At 44.4% G+C, this 25,405-nt stretch overlaps 1 protein-coding gene across 1 annotated transcript in view; it reads left to right on the forward strand.

Annotated features, from left to right (window-relative positions):
* Positions 1-1,747: 1,747 nt before the first annotated feature.
* Positions 1,748-25,405, forward strand: part of LOC139155539 (plasmolipin-like) — a 29,031-nt gene continuing 5,373 nt past the window's right edge. The window contains exon 1 of the mRNA XM_070730716.1: positions 1,748-1,952. Within this exon, the coding sequence (XP_070586817.1) occupies positions 1,824-1,952 (129 nt within the window). The 5' untranslated portion in view covers positions 1,748-1,823. The remainder of the gene's footprint in view (positions 1,953-25,405) is intronic.

Here is a 25,405-nt window from a genome sequence, read left to right on the forward strand (position 1 = left end):
TCTCTGCACTTTCTCTAGAGTTTCAATGTCTTTTTTGTAGTGTGGTGAACAAAACTGGATGCAGTACTCTAAGTGTGGTCTTATTAAGGCTTTATGGAGTGATATTAGTACCTCCCTAGTCCTACAGTGTATCCCTCTATTAATGCAGTTTAGGATTGCATTGGCTTTCTTGGCTATATCTGCAGGAGACCCTACAGCAGTGATGGCAAACCTTTTTTTCCTCAGGTGCTGAAAAAGTATGAATGCACGCTATCGCACATGTGCGAGTACCCACACCCATAATTCAATGCCTGGGGAGGGTGACAGCAGCTTCCCCCCCCCCCCCGGGTCTGTGGAGGCTGGAAACAACATGTTTCCCAACTTCTGGTGGGCCCAGTAGGTTCGTGTTTCACCTTCCCCAGGCTCCAAAGGCTTCCCTGGAGCTGGTAAAAACGCCCTCCCCCATCCCCCTGGAGGCTCTCTGGAAGCCAAAAATGCCCTCCCAGAGCCTCTTTGCAAGCCAAAAATCAGCTGGTTGGCATACTGGTTGCCACTGGCTGCCGATCAGTTTCCGGTCACAATTCAAAGTGTTGGTAATGACCTACATGGCATCGGACCAGAATATCTATGAGACCGCCTTCTTCTGACCTCTGTTGTATGATTAACTGGGTTGAATGTGTACGATTGTGTAGTTGCTGATTTTATGACACTGTTTATGCTATATTAATGTTTTTTAATTAACTATTAAAAATTTTATTATGTTTGTAATGTATTGTATTATTGCTATGTTTTGAGCCGCCCTGAGACTTCAGAGAGGGGCGGCATACAAATCTTATTATTATTATTATTATTATTATTATTATTATTATTATTAATAATAATAATAATACACATGCATGTTGGAGCTGAGCTCGCATGCCAACAGATATGGCTCTGCGTGCCACCTGTGGCACCTGTGCCATTGGTTCGCCATCACTGCCCTACACCCTTTCTGACAGATGGCAGTCCAGTCTCTTAAATAAATATTGATTGCTTGATTGATTTTGTCCAATACACAGTGAGGTTTTAGTGGTTATACACATAGTTAAATACATAATGAAGGTTATAGAGGATATACTCATAGTAAAATATATCTAAGAAAGAATAGAAGAGAAGTTATAGGAATAGAACATATCAATGAAAGAAGTGAAACATATCAATGAAAGAAGAAGAGATATAGGAATAGAAGAAAGGTATAGGAGAGGTATATCTTCTTGAAAGTCTCCAGGGATGAAGCTCCCACAACCTCCCAAGGCAACTTCTCTTCCATCGGTTGCTTGTTCTGACTGTCAGAAAATTCCTTCTCATTTCCAGGTTGAACCTCTCCTGGACCAGTTTCCCTCCGTTATTCCTTGTCTGGCCTCCTCTCCGTGGCAGCCTCTCGAGTATGGGCAGACTGCCCCCCTGTCTCCCCTGGCCCTTCTCTCCCCGAGACTCGCAGCGCCCGCCTCCCTCCCTCCCCCTCCTCCGCCTGCCTGCTCCGCTCGGCGCTTTCTGGTGAGTCCCGCCGCCTCTCGTGGAGGGCAGAGCTGCGGGGGACGCGGCCCCTCCGCCCGGCTCGGCCCTCCTCCGTCTCCCGGCGCCGCCAACCAGCCACTGGAGTGCCCCGCCGGCCGCGCCCCAGGCGACCTGCCCCTCCCGCCCCGAGCCGCAGCATCAGCGCCACCGCCGGCGGCAACAGCGCTCCAGCTCGCCCGGCTGCGCTCCAGCTCGCCCGGCTGCGCTCCGCAGCCGCCCTTCCGCGCTCCCGGCTCGCCCCTTCGCCGCTTCTCCCGGGCGCAGTGCCGGAGAGTTCCGCCGGCAGCATGACGGAATTCCCGGCCAAAGTCAGCACCCGCACCAGCACCCCCGCCGGGGAGCCGGCTTTCCGCGCGGCCGCCTTGGATGGGGACTTCGTCAAGTCCCCCTTCGGGATCCTGATGGTGGTGGAAATCGTGAGTGAGCCCAGCCGAGCGGCCCTCGGAGCTCGTGCAGAGGGTCCCCCAGGGGCGGCGGGGGTGTGTGTGTCTGCGTTTGCTGCGCCAAGGCAACGCTTCGTTGGCCACAAGGTGACTTCCTTCTCCTAGAAGTCTCTCCTTGCTAGGTAGGCTGCTTTGAGCGGGTCCAATGTCCCCGGGGAATGTCCGGGGCCAGCGTAAGATTCGAATCTGACTCTTCCCAAGCTCTGTTCCAGCATTTCCCCACGGAAATAGGAACTTTATGTGGATTTTCTTCTAGGGGCTAAGAACAGTGCTGGTCCATAAAATCCAGTATTTTACAATAACAATTCATATGTATAAACAATTACTTTCAAGCTCAACTTTGTCCTTTTACAGGATTTTATAGGGATCTCATTCTTTTCACTTCTTTATGAAGATTTTTTAAAAAAAAAATCGTGCAGGACAATTCTTTTTATATTGTATTTCTTCCTAAGTTGAATATTTGTTTCCTCTTTAGAAATTTAGAGAGATGTTTTATCTAAGAATTTGAGCTCTAACAATGTGCACCTTCCTAGCATTTGCTTTATTACATCATGTTAGCACACTTGATATTATCATACTTTTCTCTTCTCTCTTCTCCCTTCCCTTATTCCTTCCCTTCCCTCCCCCTCCCTTTTCTTTTCTCCCTTTCCATTTTCCTTCCTTTATCCCTTCCCTCCCGTCCCTCTCCTGCTTTTCCCCTTGCTCCTTTCCTCTTCTTTTCCCTTCCCTTCCTTTCCCTTCCCTCCCTTCCCTTCCCCTTCCCTTCTCTCTTCTCAATACAAGGATTTCTGCCTTGAAATACTGTAACTCAACAATGTAAAATTGTGAGGGGTGGAGTAGTCTTCAATACAGGGAGAGGCAAATACAGTTCAATACAGTTCTTTTCAGTTCTTGTGGTGTAAATATATAAACATCCACACCTTCCCTTGAGTGGAATAACAATACCAATGCTGCATGGAGTAGCATATTTCCCATACTAATCCCTGCTGAGAATGGTGTTTCCTGTTGTTGTTTTAATGGGAATGGAGTAAGTGAGACCTCCCCCCCTCATGTTTTCTAAGACAGGGGTCTCCAACCTTGGCAACTTTAAGACTTGCGGACTTCCACTCCCAGAATTGACATCCACAACTCTTAAAGTTGCTAAGGTTGGAGACCCCTGTTCTAAGAGACCAACGTTAGAGCCATAAAAAGAGGAGATCATTCTTAGACAAACTGTGAAGTTCAGCTGGGTCCACCTATAGTATGAGCTGTGTAGTGCCACCCACTTGGAGGGCACGGACGTGCGGAACGGAGAAGGGGATTCTTTTTCAAAGGCTGGGATGTTTGGGGTGCAAGGATGTTATGGTAAGTCTGCAAGGAATAGGGATAGATCTCTTTACCACTGGTGAGCTTTCAGATGTAAAGCTCACAGACTGTCAGGAGGAGTGGGGAGTGGGGCGGGGGGGGGCAAGAGAGCCAATAGAGCCACTTCCGTCTAGCGGTTAAGGCAGCAGGCTAAAAACAAGGAGATGGTGAGTTCTAGAAACATAGAAACATAAACGGCAGAAAAAGGCCTCCTGGTCCATCTAGTCTGCCCTTATACTATTTCCTGTGTTTTATCTTAGGATGGATCTATGTTTATCCCAGGCATGTTTACATTCAGTTCCTGTGGATTCACCAACCACGTCTGTTGGGAGTTTGTTCCAAGCATCCAAGCATTGTAGTTCCACATTGCACATGAAAGCCAGTTGGGTGACTTTGGATCACTCACCAGGAGAGGGAGAGTTGTAGTTCAGCCTTAGGCAACAAAGCCAGCTGAATGATTTTGGATCAACCACTAGGTGATGGTGAGTTCTAGTTCCACATTGCGCATGAAAGCCAGCTGAGTTTAGTTTAGTTTAGTTTAATTGGATTTGTATGCTGCCCCTCTCCGAGGACTCACAGCATATATAAAAGACATAATAATACAATTGATCCAATTAGTATAACTAAAAAATCTAACTTTAAAACATTCAGTGTTTTGGGATCAATCAGTAGGAGAGGGTGAGTTCTAGTTCCACCTTGAGCATGAGAGCCAGTTGGGTGCCTCTGGGTCACTCACCAGGAGAGGGTGAGTTCTAGTTTAGCCTTAGGCAAGAAAGCCAGCTGGGTGACTATGGATCAATCACTAGGAGATGGAGAGTTCTAGTCCTGCCTTAGATATGTAAAGTCAGCTGGGCAATTTGGGCCAGTCACCGGAGATGGTGAGTTCTAATCCTGATGGAGGTCTGAAAGCCAACTGGGTGACTCTGGGTCAATCACCAGGTGATGGAGAATTCTAGTCTTGCCAGGTATGTAAGCTGGCTGGGTAACTTTGACCCAGTCCCTCTCTCTTAGCCCAACCCTCTTCATAAGGTGGCTTTTGTGGGTAAAAGAGGAGCAAGGAGTATGTTTGCCAAGGAACACAAATTAATAAAAACAGGCTCACTAAAGCATAAACGATACATGAATGGCAAATACCAAATCCTGCCTTTCCTAAGACCAGGAAAAAAAAGATTGCTTATCTAGAGAAGAGATGTAGCCACCATCTCAAGCAGATAATGCTAGGAAATTCCCATGCTATTTCTCATGACCCAATTCTTGTCTTGACCCTTTCCTCTATAAAATCTATAGAATTTGGTTCCTGCTTTGCAAGTTCCAAACAATCCTCCCACATGTTCGGAGGCAACAATGAACACACCACAACATAGTTCATGGTGGCAGAACACTTCTTTTTTTATTAAGTATTTTTATTAATTTTTATAATATAAAACATCCACACAGCACACAACATATAACAATTTGTTCAGTGTTTAAGTGCCCGCCACCAGACAACGTTCGTACCCCTCCACCAAAATGGGGGCATATTTTGTATATACCATTTTAACTCAAGAACAAAATATCTAATTACATATTATAAAGTGATTCCAATTTATTTCCTGTAGCTTGGTCTCGGATTCTACTGACCACGTATCCTCTTCCCTTGTCCCATCATCCCATCAGTTCCCGCAAATTGGTTTTCATTCAAGAGGAATTCATTCTCTTGTCCATAATCTCAAACTGAATGTGATCCACCATGAACCCATACTAGTTTTGTATTGTCCATTTTGCCGGATCCTTCCAGATTAGGATTATTGCCGCCTGAGTGCTTTCTATCGCTGCTTCTTTTATTTCTCTAAATTCTCCCATCTCGTTCTTTTTGACTAATACCGCCATTTCCTTTGTAATTGTCCATCGTATGTTTAGCATCCTATTAGTGTCCTCTTGCACTACTTTCCAAAAGCTCTGCACTACCGGGCATTCCCAAAACATAGACATAAACATCTCCTTACCTTGACACCTGTGCCAACAAGTATTCTTAACATTCTGCTGAAAGTATGCAAGCCGAGTGGGTGTGTGGTACCACTTATGTAATATTTTCCTTCTCGTTTCCCTGACCCTTGTATTCTTCATTTTCCTTCTATTCTCCACTGTATTCTTCATCTCTTGCTCATCTACTTGTAATTCACTCTGCCACCATTTAGTCAATCCTTGGATCGCACACCCGTCTGCCTGCACTAACATCTTATATATATTACTTGCTTGAATCTTGGTGCCCTCACTTTTTTCTCTTATTATTTTCTGTAACGCTATCTCCTCCGTAAATACCGGTAGTGCTTCTTTATTCAATTCCCTTTCATTCAAGTATTTGCATACTTGCATTTATTTGTAGCCATTATCCCTTACCCAACCACCATTCTATGCAATTTCCACTCCCCCCCCCCCCACATCCTTCTCATATAACTATTCTATCTTAATTATCCCTTTTGTGGTGGCAGAACACTTCATACAACCCCGGAGTTGTTTTCAGCAAACCGAGTCATGATCGGGAGCTAAACAAGGCTGCCAATCTTCCCACAAACCTGAGCAACAGTACATATGTTTGTTTGTTTGTTCAATTTACAGGAAAAAGAAATTGCTTATATTCCAGCTAAAGAAATGCATCGCAGTTGCATCCACGTGAGGGGTTCACCTGGGGAGATTTCATAGCATGCAGGCGGTGTTAGTTTGCAGTACCCCAAAACACCAGGACGGCTTTTCATAAAATTTGTTCATTGGAAAACGTGCTTGCAAATGTCTTCTGATTTTAGATTACTTTGGGAATAATTTTGTGTATTTATTTATTATTTCGATTTCTAGGCCACCTTCTCTGGAGACTCAGGGTGGCCTACAACATAAAATTAAATACATAAACATAACACAGTAGAAATCGAAGTTAAAACTAAACCAATTTAAAACTAAAATCCATTAAACATACTAAAATCCAATTTAACAAGCCTGAAAACCCATGTCATTAAAACCATTCAGTTACATTTATCCCTATTTCTGTCATAACACGGGCTGGAGCTGAGAGTCTATATGCAACAGCCCCAAGCCTGGCGGCAAAGATGTGTCTTCAGCATCTTCCATTTCCAATTCTGTGTATCGGTTTAATCCTTCCTCTTCGGTTAGTTGAGAGTGCAGGAAATGTTTTCAAACCAAATCATACATGAATTACTGATTAGCTAAAAATCCCATGTTTTTTTAAAAAATCTATTTCTTCCTTCTTAATTTTAAGTGTTAATCTAGCAATTTCTGCACATTCTAGAATTTTTATTTCACTTTCTTCTGTATAGATTTCTTCATTTTTCCATTGTTGTGCAAACACAATTCTCACCGCTATTAACATATGTAAAATTAAATAGGTATTCTCTTTATTATACTTTTCTGGTAAGATATCCAACAAAAATATTCCTGGATTTAGATCTATCTGTTGCTTTACCATTTTTGTCCAATGGCTAACAGAAACATAAAAGCTTCAGAGAATGATGAATTATGTAAGGAAAGTTTATTGAAATGATAAGCAATTATTATTATTATTATTATTATTATTATTATATTCTTATCAATGTTCTGGATAGAATTGTTATTGTTATTGTTTCTCAAAATTAACTGCGCTCATGAATTACTGACTAGCGATTCACCTTCAGGGAGCAATTGTCTCCCCGAGACTTGACATAAAAGTGGGTGCTTCAAAGGCACCACTTTTCTCAGCATCAGTCCAAACACAGCTGGAAGGGACCTTGGGGGTCTTCTAGGCAAGAGACCCTTGACCTCGGAGGGTGAACCTCGGTCACGCGTGCCACAGGTGGCATCCAGAGCCCTCTCTCCGGGCACGCGATCTCTCACCCCAGCTCAGCTCCACCCCACACGGGCATGCGCTTCCCATTGGCCGGCTGGTTTTCAGGTCTCTGCCATGCATGCGGGGGGCAGCTGGGCAGTGTGGGGCGCATGCGGGGGGGAGGAGCATGTGTGCATCAGAGGTGGGATCCTACCAGTCCAGTCGGGTGCACTGTTCCGGTAGTGGCCTGTCAGTTGTGCAATTTTGATGCGACAGCTCTGGTGCTGTCTTTGCTGGTCTGTGCATGCTGCCATCTTTTTTTCCTAATTTCTGGCATTTGTTCAGCTCTCTCCGCCTGCACAGAAGGAAAATCTCACTAGGGGATGTGCACGTGAAACATCACGATGCACACGCAGCGCACTGGTAGAAAATGGCAAGAGGAACCTGTTGTATCCTGAAATGGCTACCTTGTATCTTTGTAATGGTTTGTTCCTCTTCTAAACGCTGCCTGAGCCAAATAAGGAAGTCGCTCCTGATTGGCTCAGGCGCGGCTGGCTTTTGCTTTGGCGGGAACCACAAATGTATAAAAGGAGCAGTTTCTCCCAGGCAAAGCCAGACGGTACAGCTGAAAGTCACTTTTACTTACTGAGCTGAATAAACGTACCGTTCTCACTTCACCCTGTGTCTTGGGTCTACTTCACTGGCGACGACGGACGAAGAGAACACGCGTGCAAGATGAACAACATCCAGATCGGCCGGGCTCCAGAGTTCTTCGACCCCGAGAAGACTTCCTGGGACGACTACCTGGCCAACTTCGAAATATTCCTCGAGGCAGCGGGAATTCGGGACGCCGACGCCGACCGAAAGCGGGCAATCTTCCTCAATTACTGCGGCCCAGAAATCCGCGCTCTCGCCCAGACTCTCACCGACCCGCTGCCAGCAAGAACCGTCGCTTGGGACGTCCTACAAGCCAAGCTCGCGAGCCATTTCAAGCCTACAAAACCAGCCATGGTTTTCCGGCACCAATTCTCCAGAATGGCGCAACGCGAGGCGGAATCAATCAACCAGTTTGCAACGCGACTTCGTACAGTCCTAGCTCAATGCAAGTTTGACAACCCGGAAGCTTGCCTCACCGATGCCTTAGTTTTCGGCATGAAAAACGCTTCCGTCAGAAACAAACTCCTCGCCGAAGACAACCCATCTCTACAAACCGTGATCAAGCTAGCGCAAACCGCAGAGGTCGCCGACGCCGCTGCCAAAGAGCTGAAAGAGCACGAAAGGCGAGAAGTCATCGCCAAGATCGACTCCACACCTTCCCGCGCCGAGGACCCAGACGACCTCAGCCCACCAGCTCGCAACGAAGACAACTGCTTTCTGCTACAAGACCAACAGAGACAACAGAGACCGCCTCACTTCGCCGCCCCCTGCACCGGCTGCCGAGGAAACCACCAGCGACAACGTTGCCCCTTCCGGGACGCCACATGCCGCCGCTGCAACCGACGGGGCCACATCGCCGACGCCTGCAGAGCATCTGCACCGGAGAACACCTTCTCCACGCCGCGAAACCAACGATCTCAAAAAAACCCCGACCCTTCCGCTTTTCGGGCCGAAGGAATTACTCAGCCGCTAACCGCGACTACTCAAGAGGTAACACTCTATTTTCCATGAATAACACGGCAACAAAGAATGGGGGCAAAATTGTAATTTCGCTATTGCTTAACAACAAGCCATGTTCTATGGAACTCGATACTGGGTCTAAATACACCATCATGCCATGGGAAAAGCTCAAATTGTACATGCCTAACCTGGCTAAAAATGAGCTATTGCAAACCTCACTGATAATCAGAGATTTTCAAGGGGGGATAATCTCTGTCTTGGGCATTGTGAATGTACCTATTGTATTTAAGAATGTTAAATGTACCCTACCTATGGTTGTTGTTACAGGGGCTAAGCACTCTCTCCTGGGTTTGGCTTGGATGGAACCTTTGGGAATTGAAGTTTCGGGTATTTGTACTGTAAACTGTGATAGCATGCCTAATTTTTTGCAAGAGTTCCCTGAAGTGTTTAGCCCCACCTTGGGATCATATATAAGGCCCCCTATCTCATTTTCTATTGACCCCAAGGTCCCGCCTGTCCGGCTCAAACCTCGCAGGGTACCCCTTCCACTCCTCCCCAAACTAGACCTGCAGCTGGATAAGCTAATAAGCCAAGGCATTTTAGTCCCTGTGGAACAGGGGCCATGGGAGACACCCATAGTCACCCCTCTTAAGCCAGATGGCTCTTTAAGGGTTTGCGCTGACTACAAATCTACCTTAAACAAAGCCCTCCAACACCACCCTTACCCCATTCCAGTGGTACAACAACTCCTGCACTCTCTGGGGGGAGGGAAAAGGTTTGCAAAGATTGACCTCGCACAGGCTTACCAGCAACTTCCTGTCGATGACGCTACAGCAAGCGCGCAAACGATTGTGACCCACAGGGGTGCCTTTAAATGTACCAGATTACAGTTTGGAGTGAGCATAGCCCCAGGGATATTCCAAAGAATAATGGAACGATTGTTATCAGGGATAAAAGGGGCCATTCCTTATTTTGATGACATCTTAATTGCGGGGGAGAATCAAGAGCAACTCAACAAAAGAATAAGGGAAGTACTTAAAAGACTGCAGGACAAGGGATTAAGAATCAAGCCTGATAAATGTGTTTGGGGAACCAACAGTGTAGAATTCCTAGGTTATAAAATTGACAAAGAAGGTATCCACCCCACGACCGAGAAACTGAGAGCAATTAGTGAAGCCCCAGAGCCACAAAGTAAAACTGAATTACAAGCTTTTTTAGGCCTTCTTAATTTTTACTCCGTTTTCTTAAAACAGAAGGCAACAGTAGCAGAGCCTCTACACCGTTTACTACAGAAGGAAACTCCTTGGACATGGGGGAAAACTGAACGCGAAGCCTTTGTAAAAATAAAACAATTATTAACTTCCAAAAGTGTGGTAGTCCAATATAGCACTTCACTACCCATTAGGCTCACTTGCGATGCTTCCCCATACGGCGTGGGAGGAGTTTTGGCCCACGTGTTACCAAATAATACAGAGGCACCAATTGCTTTCTTTTCCAGGACGATGACCAGTACTGAAAGAAATTATAGCCAGCTAGATAAGGAGGCTCTAGCTTTAGTGGCAGGGGTGAAGAAGTTTCATAATTACCTTTTTGGAAGGGGTTTTGAATTGGTTACCGACCACAAGCCGCTACTAGGTCTTTTAGCCCCCAACAAGCCTACTCCTCCATTTATGTCCCCAAGGTTAATCAGATGGGCCCTTTTCCTCTCCGGATACCAGTACGAGCTCATCCATAAAGGGGGTAAATCCATCAACCACGCAGATGGTCTCAGTAGGTGCCCAATGCCAGAGTTAGTGGTAGATCCTGCCCCATCGGCTGATGTGTTAATGTTAGAGCTCGAGGACAACCCACTAACTACTGCAAAAGAGGTGGCTGCACACACGCAGCAAGACCCAATACTAAAACAAGTGGTAAACTGTGTACTCAAGGGTTGGCAAAATGATTCTGTTAAACCTGAACTGTGTGATTTCAAAGCCAAAAGACTTGAATTGTCATATGTAAAAGGTTGTCTATTGTGGGGGGACAGAGTGATTATTCCTAAAAGCCTAAGGGTAAAGGTACTTGAAATGTTACATGTAGGCCATCCTGGGATTGTCAGGATGAAGGGCCTAGCTAGAGGGCATTTATGGTGGCCAGGTTTGGATGCTAATATTGAAGATTGGGTAGCCAAATGTGACCCATGCCAAGAATCAAGGCCCAATCCCCCCAAAACAACTCCAGCAGAGTGGGAGCAATCTGCAGGGCCTTGGTCCAGAGTTCATATTGATTTTGCAGGCCCAGTGGGATCACAATATTTCCTAATAGTGGTCGATGCATTCTCCAAATGGGTGGAAATTATAGCAATGAACAACATAACCACGAGTGCCACCATCAAGGTGCTACGCAGACTGTTTGCTACCCATGGTTGCCCTGATCTCCTAGTGTCTGACAATGGGCCACAATTAACGGCCAGACAGTTTGAATTGTTCTTGGACAGTCTGGGAGTCAGACACGCACTCATCTCGCCTTACTCGCCCTGGGCTAATGGTTTGGCAGAACGTTATGTTCGTGTGGCTAAAGAAGCATTACGCAGGTCAGGCCCTGGAGATGTACAACAGAATTTGGACCAGTTCTTGCTAACCCAACACATCACCCCAAATTCCCACACGCACGTAAGCCCTGCAGAGTTATTAATGGGGAGGAAATTAAGGTCCCCACTGGATAGGTTACACCCAAGGTTTTGTATTAATGATCGTATGTACGTAAACCCCGAAAGGGAAATGTATTTGGGACAAAATGTATTTGTAAAATTTTTTGATGGAGGTGTAAACTGGATGAAGGGAATTATTGTTAAACAAAATGCTCCAAAGACTTATATGGTTAAACTAGAGGATGGCCGATTGTGGAAACGACACATTGACCACATTCGGAAACGCACAGAAAACCCTTTGCAGCAACCCGCTGACGCAGACTCTCCCAATTCTACAGACTTTAATACGCAACCCGATTTAATGGACATTCAAATGGACTTATCGGGTCGGGGAGAGTCGTCCAGCGATGCCGAGCCATCTTCCTCCTCCGAAGCCATCGTTGGGCCTGCCAGGCCGAGCCAACAGGCCGAGGCCACCAGCAGGCCTCAGGCGCGCCGAAGTAGCAACAGTGAACCATCCTCCACCGTCGGTAGCGAGGAGTCAACTGAACTGCGCAGGTCGGAGCGAGCCTCGCGAAGACCCAACAGATTGGACGATTTTGTCACGTGGCTTTCGTGATGGATGTCTCAATCTAAGGAGGGAGGGGTGTTGTATCCTGAAATGGCTACCTTGTATCTTTGTAATGGTTTGTTCCTCTTCTAAACGCTGCCTGAGCCAAATAAGGAAGTCGCTCCTGATTGGCTCAGGCGCGGCTGGCTTTTGCTTTGGCGGGAACCACAAATGTATAAAAGGAGCGGTTTCTCCCAGGCAAAGCCAGACGGTACAGCTGAAAGTCACTTTTACTTACTGAGCTGAATAAACGTACCGTTCTCACTTCACCCTGTGTCTTGGGTCTACTTCAGAACCTGCCCCTGGTGTGCAAGGGTGGGCTGCCCATGGGGAGTGCGCATACAGAGGGACATGTGTGCATGCGCAGGGTGGGAGTGCACAGGGGGGCCATGGGTTCATGTGTGGTGGATGATGGGGTGTGTGATGGGCTCATGCGCACTTTTGATGCTCAGCAACGAAAAAATGTATGTGTGATGTGCCCACGCTCCTTCCCTCCCTCCCATGCCTGTGCATTCCCCCCATGCTGCTCCCCCCATGTATGTGCACAGTCCTTTCTGAAGCCTGGTAGGTGAACAAAATGCTCACTTCCCGTTTGTCCATTGTGCTGTTTTTTGCACTCCGGGCCGCAGGAAACTTCCTTGAACCTTCCCGAGTGCAAAAAACAGCACAACAGCAAACTGGAAGTGTATTTTTATGAACTTCTGGTTTTTCCGTTGGGAATTTTTTTGCATCTGGGGTTTCAGGGAAGCTTTCCTGAAGTGCCCAAAGAAGGAAACAGCCTTTCCCAAGGCCAAAAATCACCTGGCCAGCACGCACATGCCTGCTGGAGTGGACCAAGTCCGGCATACCCTCCGACCTGGTCCCATGTGCCACCCGTGCCCTAAGTTCCCCATCACGGCCCTAGGCTATTTCAGTCAGTGACCCTCCTGTCTTCTGTCTCCTGAGGGCTTTGAGCCGAGTTGTGCTGGGTGGGGGATTGGCTGGCTGTATTCTCTGCCTTGGTTTCACGAATGCTTGCAGAGTAACACCGGGCCAAAGATCCTCGGAATTTCTTGTTGTCATTCTTTTGCTCTGGAAAGAAAATTTTGGAACGCTCCTTCCGCCCCTCCCCCATCCAATTGGCTGAAGACGAAAAGATTTTCAGCCCTGCCCAGATTCAAAGCGGCAGTTGCAACCGCTACACAACTTTTTAAAAAAATAATAGATTTCTTTTTAAAATCTTGCCTTTATCATTTTGTCAGTATACTTCAAAGTGGTGAATGTTCATAATGCTCCTTGCTCCTCCTCTTTTCCCCCACAACAACTCTATGAGTGGGCTGGGCTGAAACAGATGGGCTGGGCCAAATCGCCCCTCAGGAAAGAACTCACCTTTGCCTGGCAATAGGCTCAAAGGGGCCCAATCAGCTTTCGTGCCTTAGGCAGGACTAGAACTCACCCTCTCCTAGTCATTGGCTCAAGGCTACCCAGCTGGCTTTTGTGCCTGTCATCTCCTGGACTAGCCCCTCGGGGCAGCCGCTTAAGCACAGAAGTTTCCTGAGGGATTCCTGGAACCCTCTCACAAGCTGGAAGAAGACAGTGGCCAAATTAACCACGGGGCAGAGGCTGTGGTGTGCTCTGAACCAAACCTGGTTCATTAGACCTGGGAAACGGGGCCAGTTTTGATAAGCTGCGGCAGTTTGGTGGCTGGAAAGCAGACCATCCACCATTCAAAGAGCAGAGTCAGAAGAGAAGGGGCTCAATTGGAGAAGGTCCTTAAAGCTATAGCAATAGCACTTAATTATATACTGCTTCCCAGTGCTTTTCCAGCCCTCTCTAAGCGGTTGACAGAGTCAGCCTCTTGCCCCTAACAATCTGGATCCTCATTTTACCCACCTGAGAAGGATGGGAGGCTGAGTCAACCTGGAGCCGGTGGTGAGATTTGAACTGCTGAACTACAGCTAGCAGTTACAGCTGCACTCTAACCACTGCGCCACTCCGGCTCTGGAGGTAAAAGAAAGTTAAAAAATGAAAAAAGTGCAAAAGCTTCTCCCTCTATAAGTTATAGCAAGGGTGGGTTAAGAACATAAGAACACAAGAAGAGGCCAAAGCCCATCAAGTCCAGCCTTCTGCGTCCCACAGTGGCCCCCAATTGTCCACCTTGTGATCTTGAGCAGAAGGAGAAGGCCAGACCCTCCCTTTCCCTGGACCCCCAACAAATGAAACCCAAGGGAACCCTGCCTGCCTCAACCAACAGAGAGGCGGCAATTGGACATCCACTTGGTTCCACTTACCTACCCTCCTGGTTCGCATCGTGATGGAAGTGCACATTTGGCACAGGCCCCCATGTTTTGCTCACGTAAAAGACCAGGAAACACACTGCGCATGCACAAAGGGTTCTTTTTTTCTTTTGCAAACTGTGAAGATCAGAGGACTGGTTCACGAGCATGGACTGCCAGTCATCACTGCTGGTTCAGTGAGCAGTAGTAAATATCCGCTAAAGGTTTTAAAGAACTGGTCCGAATGGTCAACAACCCACTACTGGGTTATAGATTTGTAGAGGTTCTTCTGCTTGAGCAGGGCAGGACTAGAAGACCTCCAAGGTCTCTTCCAGCTCTATTGCTATTCCTTTTTATATATATAAAATAGTTGTCATTATTTTTCCAACTTTAAAAAATACAAATACAAAATACAAATATTTTTTTAAAAGGAAAATAAATAAATAATAATAACAAGACAAAAATCAAATTGAACAAATACAGAATACATACAAATATAAACATTGAGAACGCTATACAATATATTTTACTGTATTTCATGCATATATATATATATATATATATATATATGTATGTATGTATGTATGTATGTATGTATGTATGTATGTATGTATATATATGTATCACATGTTTTGGCTGAATTTTTAAAATTAAGGGAGACTAGGATAGTGCTGTCCCCAGAGACAGAGATAGTTGGACTGTATTTAGGCATGTCTCTTTAAGATATTGTATTAGGGGAAATGTAGTGAAATTGCACTCTGGGTAATGTAGTTCTACATGTGACCACATTTGTGTATTCCTATTGGCTCTGACTCGGGATGAGGGGTAATTGGAAAGAACATTCCAGAGGGTCTTTGTCGTCACTCTTTCACTAAGCCAGCCAGCTTGTAGATGCTCCACCTAGAGCCTGGGTCAATTCAACCTCTTTTTACCTGCACAATGGGAAAGATTATACTACAGAAGAATTGCATCATAACTGTGAGTTATTGTGAGAATGCCTGTAATAAAATGATCTGTGATATTTCATTGTGCTGAGTTATCTGACTGGGAAAAGTTGATCTTGAACCAGAACAGCACACATACATACATACATACTACTTTCATACTTCAAAATTGCAGTTGGTACATGTTTTTTGCCATTTGCAATCAATAGTTTTATATATACATGAATATTTTATCATTCAGATTTTCCCCCGTTTCTTACTTTGATTCTTAATTTCTAGCAATTGTAAAATCTATTCCAAATTTTATTATAGTCCAATTCCTCTTTTTCTTTTAATCCACCATCGTCCTATTCCTATTCCTAAATCACATTGTCAACATTCCAATTAACATCCAAGGAATAAATCAGAGCCCAAGGCTTGGCCTTCCTCCAAGTTCCCAGAGTCATGTTGGCACGAACTGTAGGAACCCGAATGTAACTTCCCCTAGAGTTCTTCACCCAGTTTAAAGTTCATCCCCTGTCCCCACACCCACAAGTTCAGCACATGAACCACTCTGTTTCTCCCGATGTCCATGATCTTCCCATTGACTTCCGGGCAGGTGCTGAACAAAGGATGACCTTGAATCTCTGGAAAGAATTAGTTGTGGCTCGTATTCTTCCCTGTCCTGCAACCACCCCTCCTAATTTCCCACAGTACTAATGCATATTACATTCTAGCTTGTGGCAGGACAAAGTCTCCATCTCAAAAGGATGCTTTCGGCTTGACACAGGTCTGAAAATGGAGATCCCAAAACTTCATGGACTTGTTTTTATGGTCATTAGGAATCAAGATTGACTCTATGAACCATAATGTCATCAAGAAGGTCTATTCCGCCCACATTTATTTATTAGTTACCTATCTCTGGCTTAGCCAGTTCTAAACTGCAATAATAAATGGAGGTGTGCTCAGTTTTCTAGGCCATTAACAGCAGCATTGAATTTACAGTCCTTGTTTTGAAATTTCCACCTGTTGTTGAGGAAAACAAAGATGACTGGTTTTAACTTTCTGTTCTTGGCCATAAAAGGAAAAGCAGATTCATTAGCTTTGCGCTCTGAGCTTGGCCAGCAGACTTGTTAAAACATACAGGGAGAGGGGAGGACATGGCTAAACAATTTCGTTAGATTCCGTGTTAGTGCTGTGAAAAGGCTGGGCATTTGACCAAACAGGAAAGTGATGAAAAATAAGAGCCGGCGTTCTTTCTTTTTTTTTTGTTCTTATTTTTTTATATTATTATTTTTTTAAATATACTTTATTAATTTATACAAAAAGGAATAAAACAGGGGGAAAGGGGGATGGGAGTACAGAAAAGAAAAGTGGGAGGGGAGTGGGATAAACAATATTGTTATATCACAGCTTATATATCACAACTTATATATTTCGGGTATTTGTCCATATGTAAATATTTCGTATTCAGAGTTCTTATTTAAGTATCTTATAGCTATAATATTTGATAATCCAACAGTAATGTGGGAAGAGAAAGGATAGAAGAGGAGAGAAGGGAGAGAAAAAAAGAAAGAGAAAAAAGAAAGAAGAGAGAGATAGCAAGATGAGAGGTAGTACTTGCAAGCAAGCAGGTGTTTGGGTTGTGGCGACTTAGATGGATTATATTTATTGTTTTTGTTAGTAAAATTTAATCATAGGTTGTAATATTAATAGATTTCTAATAGTTATAAAATGGATTGAACTCAGACAGGGATTGAGTTATTTTTGATCCGATTTTTGGTTATACATATCTTTATTTTGGTTTATATTAAACAATTTTGGTTATTTTTCGCTTTGTCATCTTTAGAGTTGGATAGCTATCTGAACCATTTCTCCCAGGCCTTGTAGAACTCTGAATCATTTTTGTTCTGAACTTCCATTGTTAATTTTGTTAGTTCGGCACATTCCATAATTTTACTAATGATGGTTAGATTTGTCGGAATGTCTTCGTTTGTCCAATGTTGTGCATATGTTAGTCTGGCGGCCATTAGTATTTGGATGGTGAGGTATCTGTCTTCTTTACTTAATTTCTGTCTAAAAATGCCCAGAAGAAATAGCTCTGGTTTAATTATAATCTTTGTCAATATGACTTGGTCAATTATTCTTTTAATTTGTGTCCAAAATTTTTGGGCGTATGTACAGGTCCACCACATATGATAGTATGTTCCCTGATTTTTTTTACATTTCCAACATAAAGAAGATACGTTTGGGTACATTTTAGAAAGCCTAGCTGGTGGAAGGTGCCATCTGTATATCATTTTGTAAAGATTTTCTTTATAGGAAACCGCGAGTGTCATTTTATAGTTAATTGTGTATATTTTTTCCCATTCCGTGAGTGTTATTATGTATCCAAAGTTTTGTGTCCATGCAATCATTGAGCCGGCGTTCTTAATGACCCAGGAAAGAGAAAAATGCAATTTATTTATTTTATTATTTATTTATTTATTTTGTTCAATACACAATGAGGGTTTTAGTGTGTGTGTATATGTGTGTGTGTGTGTGTGTGTGTGTGTGTGTGTGTGTGTATATATATATATATATTTGTTTTCGTAGATTTTCACGGGTACAGGTATGACGGTCTTGGTATATTCGGGTTTCTTCCCGTGTAGGATTTGGAAATTTCTGGCGACGTTTCGATGAGGTCTCACTCATCATCTTCAGGCTGGTGTTTCTGTCCTTGTTCTCAGGCGAACAATGCGAGACCTTAGCTGCCTTCCTTCTATAAATACTGGTGGCTGGGTGTGGTTTGATGGCTCAGCAATTGCCTGCTGTGTAGAAACTTCCTGGTGAGTCAGAGGGGTAACAATTGGGGTCGTTGATGTAGCTGAGGTATGCTGATTAGTTAATGGTTGTAGATTAGGCGTGATGTCCTGAGTAGTTAGAACTTGCAGGCTGCTTGATTGCTTTACAATGTGTGTCCTGAGTCTGGTTTCTGTGGCTGGGATATGTTTGAGGGCTGGTTTCCAGATGTCTGGTAAGCGAGAGGTATCATCCCGCTTGTTCATATTTTGGGGATGTTTTTCTATCTCGATGGCTTCCATGATTATTCTTTTGCTGTAGTGTTCTGTTTTGGAAATTAATTTGGTATTGTCAAAATCAATTTCATGTCCTGTGGTTTTGAAGTGTTGGAAAAGGGAGGAGGTTTTTTCTTTTTTCTTTAATGCATTCTTATGTTCTGCAACACGTGCATTTATTCTCCTGTTTGTTTGTCCAATATATGTGGCTGGGCAGTTTTTACACGGTATTTGATAAACTCCCTGGTTTTCAAGTTGGATATTGTCTTTCGGGTTTCTTAAGATGTTGGCTATTTTTTTATCTGTACCAAAGGCTGTCTTGATGTTGTGTCTGCGGAGAATTTTACTGATTTTATCTGTGGTGCCCTTGATGTATTTATAGTATTTATAGAAGGAAGGCAGCTAAGGTCTCGCATTGTTCGCCTGAGAACAAGGACAGAAACACCAGCCTGAAGATGATGAGTGAGACCTCATCGAAACGTCGCCAGAAATTTCCAAATCCTACACGGGAAGAAACCCGAATATACCAAGACCGTCATATATATATATATATACACAGTCATACCTCGTCTTACGAACCTAATTGGTTCCCGGGGGAGGTTCGTAAGACGAAAGGTTCATAAGACGAAACATTGTTTCCCATAGGAAACAATGTAAAGTCAATTAATCCGTGCAGCAACAAAAAAAAACCCGCAAAAAAATGCTGCCGCCCTGCTGTCACCTTTTAAAACAGCCCAGGGACTTCTCAGCGGCCTCCCGAACGCCGAACGCCAAACCCGAACTTCCGGGTTCGGCATTCGGGAGGCCGCCAAGAAGCCCCCTGGCTGTTTTAAAAGGTGACAGCCGGGCTGCGGGGCTTCTCAGCAGCCTCCCGAAACCCGAACCCGGAAGTTCGGCAAAAGTTCGGGGTTCGGGAGGCTGCTGAGAAGTCGCGCAGCCCGGCTGTCACCTTTTAAAACAGCCGGGGGGCTTCCCAGCAGCCTCCTGAACGCCGAACCCGGAAGTTCGGGTTTGGCGTTCATAAGACGAAAAAAGTTCGCAAGAAGAGGCAAAATTTTTCTGAACCCCGGGTTCGTGTCTCGGGTTGTTCGTAAGACGAGGGGTTCGTATCTTGAGGTACCACTGTATATATATACAGTGTTCCCTCGATTTTCGCAGGTTTGAACTTCGCGGAACGTCTATACCACGGTTTTTTAAAATTTTAATTAAAAAATACTTTGCGGTTTTCCCCCCTATACCACGGTTTTTCCCACCCAATGACATCATATGTCATTGCCAAACTTTCATCTGCCTTTAAAAAACATTTTTTAAAATAAACTTTAATAAATAAACATGGTGAGTAATAATCTAAATGGTTGCTAAGGGAATGGGAAATTGTAATTTAGGGGTTTAAAGTGTTAAGGGAAGGCTTGGGATACTGTTCATAGCCAAAAATAGTGTACAGTATTTACTTCTGCATCTCTACTTCACGGAAATTCGACCTTTGTGGGCGGTCTCGGAATTCATCCTCCACGAAAATCGAGGGAACACTGTAGTAATAGAACATATCAATGAAAGAATAGAAGAAGAGATATAGGAATAGAAGAAAGGTATAGGAGATACAGGAGAGCAATAGGACAGGGGACGGAAGGCACTCTAGTGCACATGTACTCGCCCCTTACTGACCTCTTAGGAATCTGGATAGGTGAACCGTAAATAATCTAAAGATAAAGTGTTGGGGGTTTGGGGATGACACTATGGAGTCCGGTAATGAGTTCCACGCTTCAACAACTCGGTTACTTAAGTCATATTTTTTACAGTCAAGTTTGGAGCGGTTAATATTAAGTTTAAATCTGTTGTGTGCTCTTGTGTTGTTGTGGTTGAAGTAGTTGCCAACAGGCAGGATGTTGCAGCATATGATCTTGTGGGCAATACTTAGATCTTGTTTAAGGCGTCTTAGTTCTAAGCTTTCTAGGCCCAGGATTGAAAGTCTAGTCTCGTAGGGTATTCTATTTCAAGTGGACGAGTGAAGGGCTCTTATGGTGAAGTATCTTTGGACATTTTCAATGGTGTTAATGTCTGAGATGCAATATGGGTTCCAAACAGATGCGCTATATTCGAGGATGGGTCTGGCAAAAGTTTTGTAAGCTCTGGTAAGTAGTGTGAGATTGCCAGAGCAGAAGCTACATAGGATTAGGTTTACAACTCTTGAAGCCTTCTTGGCTATGTTGTTGCAGTGGGCTTTGGCACTTAAATCTTTTGTTATTAGTATACCGAGGTCTTTAACCGAATGGGGATTATCTGTGATAATTTGATTATTCAGTTCGTATTTGGAGTTCAGATTCTTCTTCCCAATGTGTAGGACAGAGCATTTGCTAGTTGAGATTTGGAATTGTCATGTGTTAGACCACTCAGAAACAGAGTTCAGGTCTTTTTGGAGAGTAGTTGTGTTATCGGTGGTGTTGAAGAGTTTTACATTGTCGGCGAAGAGGACACAGTTGCTTGTGATGTAATCGCAAAGGTCATTGATGAAGAGCATTAGTCCCAGTTCACTACCTTGGGGAACACCGCTTTTAACTGGGACGGGGGTGGATATGGTGCTTCCTATTTTGACCACTTGTTGTCTGTTTGACAGGAATGCTGTAATCCAGCTGCCATAGGATTTGAGTTTTAGGAGTAGTTTGTCGTGGACCAGGGAGCCGTTTCTGAGGGCACATGAGGCATTGCCCCAAGTCAGCTCCAGCACACATGTGCACCCTGGCCAGCTGATTTTCAGCCTTCCAAAGGGTGGGCGAGGCTGTCTTCGCACTCCCCAGGCTTCAGGAAAGCCTCCAAAGCTGCGGATGGAGAAAAGCACGCTCAACATGTCTACCAGAAGTTCATTCTGGTAGGCCCACTGGGCCCATTTTTTGCCATCCACAGGCCCTGGAGGCTTTCCTGATGCCTGAGGAAGGCCAAAAAATGCCCCAGCAGGCCAACTGGAGGTCTGGAGGTCTGGAGGCATGCGCAGGGGGGCAACACTGGAGAGGTTTGTGCACGCATGCGTGGGGGAGGGCATTTCATTATGGGTGTGAGCATGCACGCTATTGCACACACGCACACACATACACACACTTTTCACACTCAAGCTGAGAAAGGTTCACTGTCACTGCCCTGCACCATCCCAGATGAATAGCTATCCAGTCTCTTCTTCAAAACCTCCAGTGATGGAGCCAGAAACTCCCATAGAAGCAGTGAAGGGCCACAAAATATTTTACTACCACACTGTGGGCATGGCTTATTTTGTGGGTCTGGCTTGATGGTCCTATAATTGGGGGGTGGCTTAAAGGTCTTGTGACTGGCTTAAAGGTGGCCAACTTGAGGTCACTCACGTCAAGGCTTTGGCCTCGCCTCAAAGAGATACAACATATGTATTTACTATTACTGAACATCCAAAATATATTATTTAATCCTATATGTGTATGTGCCATATGTGTATATACATATTATACACAGGCATTCAAAAATATGCATTATCCACTATATGTAAACTCCATTTTTGCTACCCCCACTCCCTGCCCCCCCCGCCCCATGTGGGCAGCAGCCCCTGACTGCATAGAACAGTGTTTCCCAACCTTGGCAAGTGCTGGCTGGGGAATTCTGGGAGTTGAAGTCCAGATATCTTCAAGTTCCCAAGGTTGGGAAACACTGGCATACAAGACTGACTCAAAGGTGTGGAAACTCACACACTGTCAACTGCAACCAAAGGCCTTGGTTTAATTTATGGAGCTCAGAGCCCAGAAAACCAGGTTAAATTCGTAATGACACCGGTCACAGGATGAGATCACTACATACAAGTGGTTTAGAGGGCGCATAAGGAGAGAGTTGTGCAAGTGACCCAAATGACACTGCTTAGTGTCAGTTGCTGCCAGCTGTGTGATGACATCATTAAACAAATGGTGCTTTGGTCTCAGTCATGACATCATCATATGAACTTGCCTCATTTACATTGCTCTAATAATATCCTTTTCAATTTATCACACTTTGGAGCACAACCGGCGCCTGTTTTTCTCTGTTGGTCCCTTATTATTATTATTTAGTGTGTGATGAGATCACGAGAGAAGAGAAGTAAACATAGATAGGTAGAGTCATCGGCTTATGGCCCCAATTAAATCCAGAATGTATGTTGCTAGGTGAGAAAGGAATTTTGCCCCATTTTACGACTTTTCTTGCCACAATGGCTACATGAATCACTGCAGTGGTTAAGTTAGTAACTCGGTTGTTAAGTGAATTTGGCTTCCCTGTTGACTTTGCTTCTCCTGAGACACCCCCACCCCAGGACGTAGCAACGGTCACAAGTATGTATCGGTTGCTAAGCATCTGAATTTTGATCACACAAGCATAAATATTTTTGTTTCTACGTGGAAACAGCTTCTGTTGCTTGACGCGGGAAAGAATGAAACTTTGACTTTGGGTTTCACCGAATAGATTGATCGATCTTGACAGAAATGGCTTGTTCATATTATTATGAAAAAGTAAAAGCTGTGATTTGATGCTAATGCCTTATTCTACTGCAACAGGAGAGCTATTAAAAAACTACCTTGGGCTACTGACCCTGATTTTACCTTGCTCATGAAAGAACCATGCCAATGAACTTTCTGGGGGCAATTTAATAATGGAAGATATTGAAATGGGAGCGTCTATTTTAAAAGAATGAACATGTGTATAGGATGATGACATCTTTCAGTAAAGTAGACCTGTTGAACAGTGTCCAGCTCAAACATTTATTTTAAAAAAATGCTATTCCAAAGGTTAAAATATCCAAAATCCAAAAAGATTTGGATTTGGGGAATGTCTTTTTCTTTCCTTCTAGAAAAAATTGGGAAAAACTGCCCATCCAGTTTCTCCAAACTTACAGATGGAGCAGAAAACTCCAGAAAGCCACTTATATTTCTAGCACTGTCACAGGTGGATCTCAGTTTATCACTGCAACAAGAACCGGACAATCTAATTGTTATTATTGTAATAAGTTCAAAGAGACCACTTGACTGGAAGTGATTTTACAAACTTTTTTGCAGCAGTTTTTAGATGAATATGGGAGACATTAAATGAACGTGGTGGCCCTAAATACCATATTTTTGGGGAGTATAAGACACATCTTAGTTTTGGGGGAGGAAAACAGGGGGTTGGGAAATCTGCCTACCAGGTGTATCTGGCTAGCGTCCTTAGTCTGGTCAGCTTCAGCACATTATTTTATCCCCTGGTTAGGAGTGGAAAAAAACCCACCTTTTTTGGAGGGAGTAGCAATGAAAACAAGCCTGCAAAGACTTAGGGCTGGAAAAAACCTACTTTGGAGCAGCAATGAAAAAATCCTGCAAGTCGGGAACATCGTTAGCACCTTGTTAGGGCTGAAAAAACCATTTTTCGGAGGGAGTAGCAATGAAACAAGCATGAAAGCTAGGAATAGCCTGGAACACTAATGGGCTGCTCCTGGAAAAATACGATATGAATCAATTCATTTGGATGAGCATTTTTGTCTTGTCGGAAACCAGCCCAAACATTGCAAATTGTACTTGCATGACTGCAAAATGCTGCAACCAGTCATAGAGGTGGCTAATTGAGATGTGATGGTGTAACCACGGATCGGTGAGCAGCAATTTACAATGGCTGGACAGTCTTTTGTTCTGCTTTAAGGACTGTAAATGCAAATGGCCTTTAATCAATGGTCATAATAAGTGGAAGAATACCTGTGTACAGTCATACCTCATCTTACGAACCTAATTGGTTCCAGGGGGAGGTTCGTAAGATGAAAGGTTCGTAAGACGAAGCATTGTTTCCCATAGGAAACAATGTAAAGTCAATGAATCCGTGCAACCAAACCCCCCCCCCCCCGCAAAAAAAACGGCATTCGGCGACTGCTGGGAAGCCGCACGGCTATTTTAAAAGGTGACAGCCGGGCTGGGGGGCTTCCCAGCAACCTCCCGAACCCCGAACCCGGAAGTTCGGCAAAAGTTCAGGGTTCGGGAGGTTGCCGGGAAGCCCCCCAGGCCGGCTGTCACCTTTTAAAACAGCCGCGCGGCTTCCCAGCAGTCTCCGAACGCCGGTTCGTAACTCGAAAAAAGTTCGTAAGAAGAGGCAAAATTTTTCTGAACCCCGGGTTCGTATCACGAGTTGTTCGTAAGACGAGGGGTTCGTATCTTGAGGTACCACTGTATTTATTTCCTTTTATTCCGAAACTTCTTTCAGGGCATTACTTGATCTGCGCTTGCCTGACGTTTCCTCATCTGGATTTCCCACCAAGGAGCAATTTGGCTTTCATGCTCATAACGTTTTGTAATCCATGGAGGGAACAAAAGCTGCAAGACTGAGTAGAAAGTTAGCGCTCGCCCCTCTCCTACAGGAATGAAATATTCTGGGAAATGTTGAAAAAAGCTGAATATTATATTTCCCTGAATGAGAAATGGAAAAAAAATGTCTTTAGGCAGGAAGCAGACTCACTCAATCGCCCCCACCCTCCTGAATAGCCCACAGCAGAGGTCCGCATTTAATAGATAAAGAGATAGCCAGGTCTATTCATAAGCAAATGCCCTCACCCAAGATCCAACAAAGGGAGGATTACAAAACAGAACTCACCACATGGCCCCTGGGAAGATTACATTTATGTATTTATTTTATTTTGTCAAGTACGTATTGGTAGTATACAAAGATGTAACCCTGTTTGTATACATGAGACGGGTACTAATAAGAGGGAAACGTTAGGATAGAGATGGTAGGCACGCTGATGCACTTATGCACGCATCTCACTGAGCTCTTGGGAATCAGGAGAGGTCAACAGTGGATAGTCATCACCCAACAAGGCTCAATCAACCCTGGGATTCAAAAGACAACCTACAAAGTTATTCCTGGCCCCATGGGATTCTGATAACCAATCAGAACTCCAGCTCAAATTCAAAGCCCAACAGAGGGTATAAATCTCTATTTATTTATTTATTTATTTATTTATTTATTTATTTATTTATTTATTTATTCGATTTCTATACCGCCTTTCTCCTTAGACTCAGGGCGGCTTATAACATGTTAGCAATAGCACTTTTTTTTAAAACAGAGCCAGCATATTGCCCCCACAATCTGGATCCTCATTTGACTCACTTTGGAAGGATGGAAGGCTGAGTCAACCTTGAGCTGGTGATGAGATTTGAACTGCTGACCTACAGATCTACAGTGAGTTTCAGTGACCTGCA

This window comes from Erythrolamprus reginae, unplaced genomic scaffold (assembly GCF_031021105.1).
Source record: "Erythrolamprus reginae isolate rEryReg1 unplaced genomic scaffold, rEryReg1.hap1 H_28, whole genome shotgun sequence".
Classification (NCBI taxonomy): Eukaryota; Metazoa; Chordata; class Lepidosauria; order Squamata; family Dipsadidae; genus Erythrolamprus; species Erythrolamprus reginae.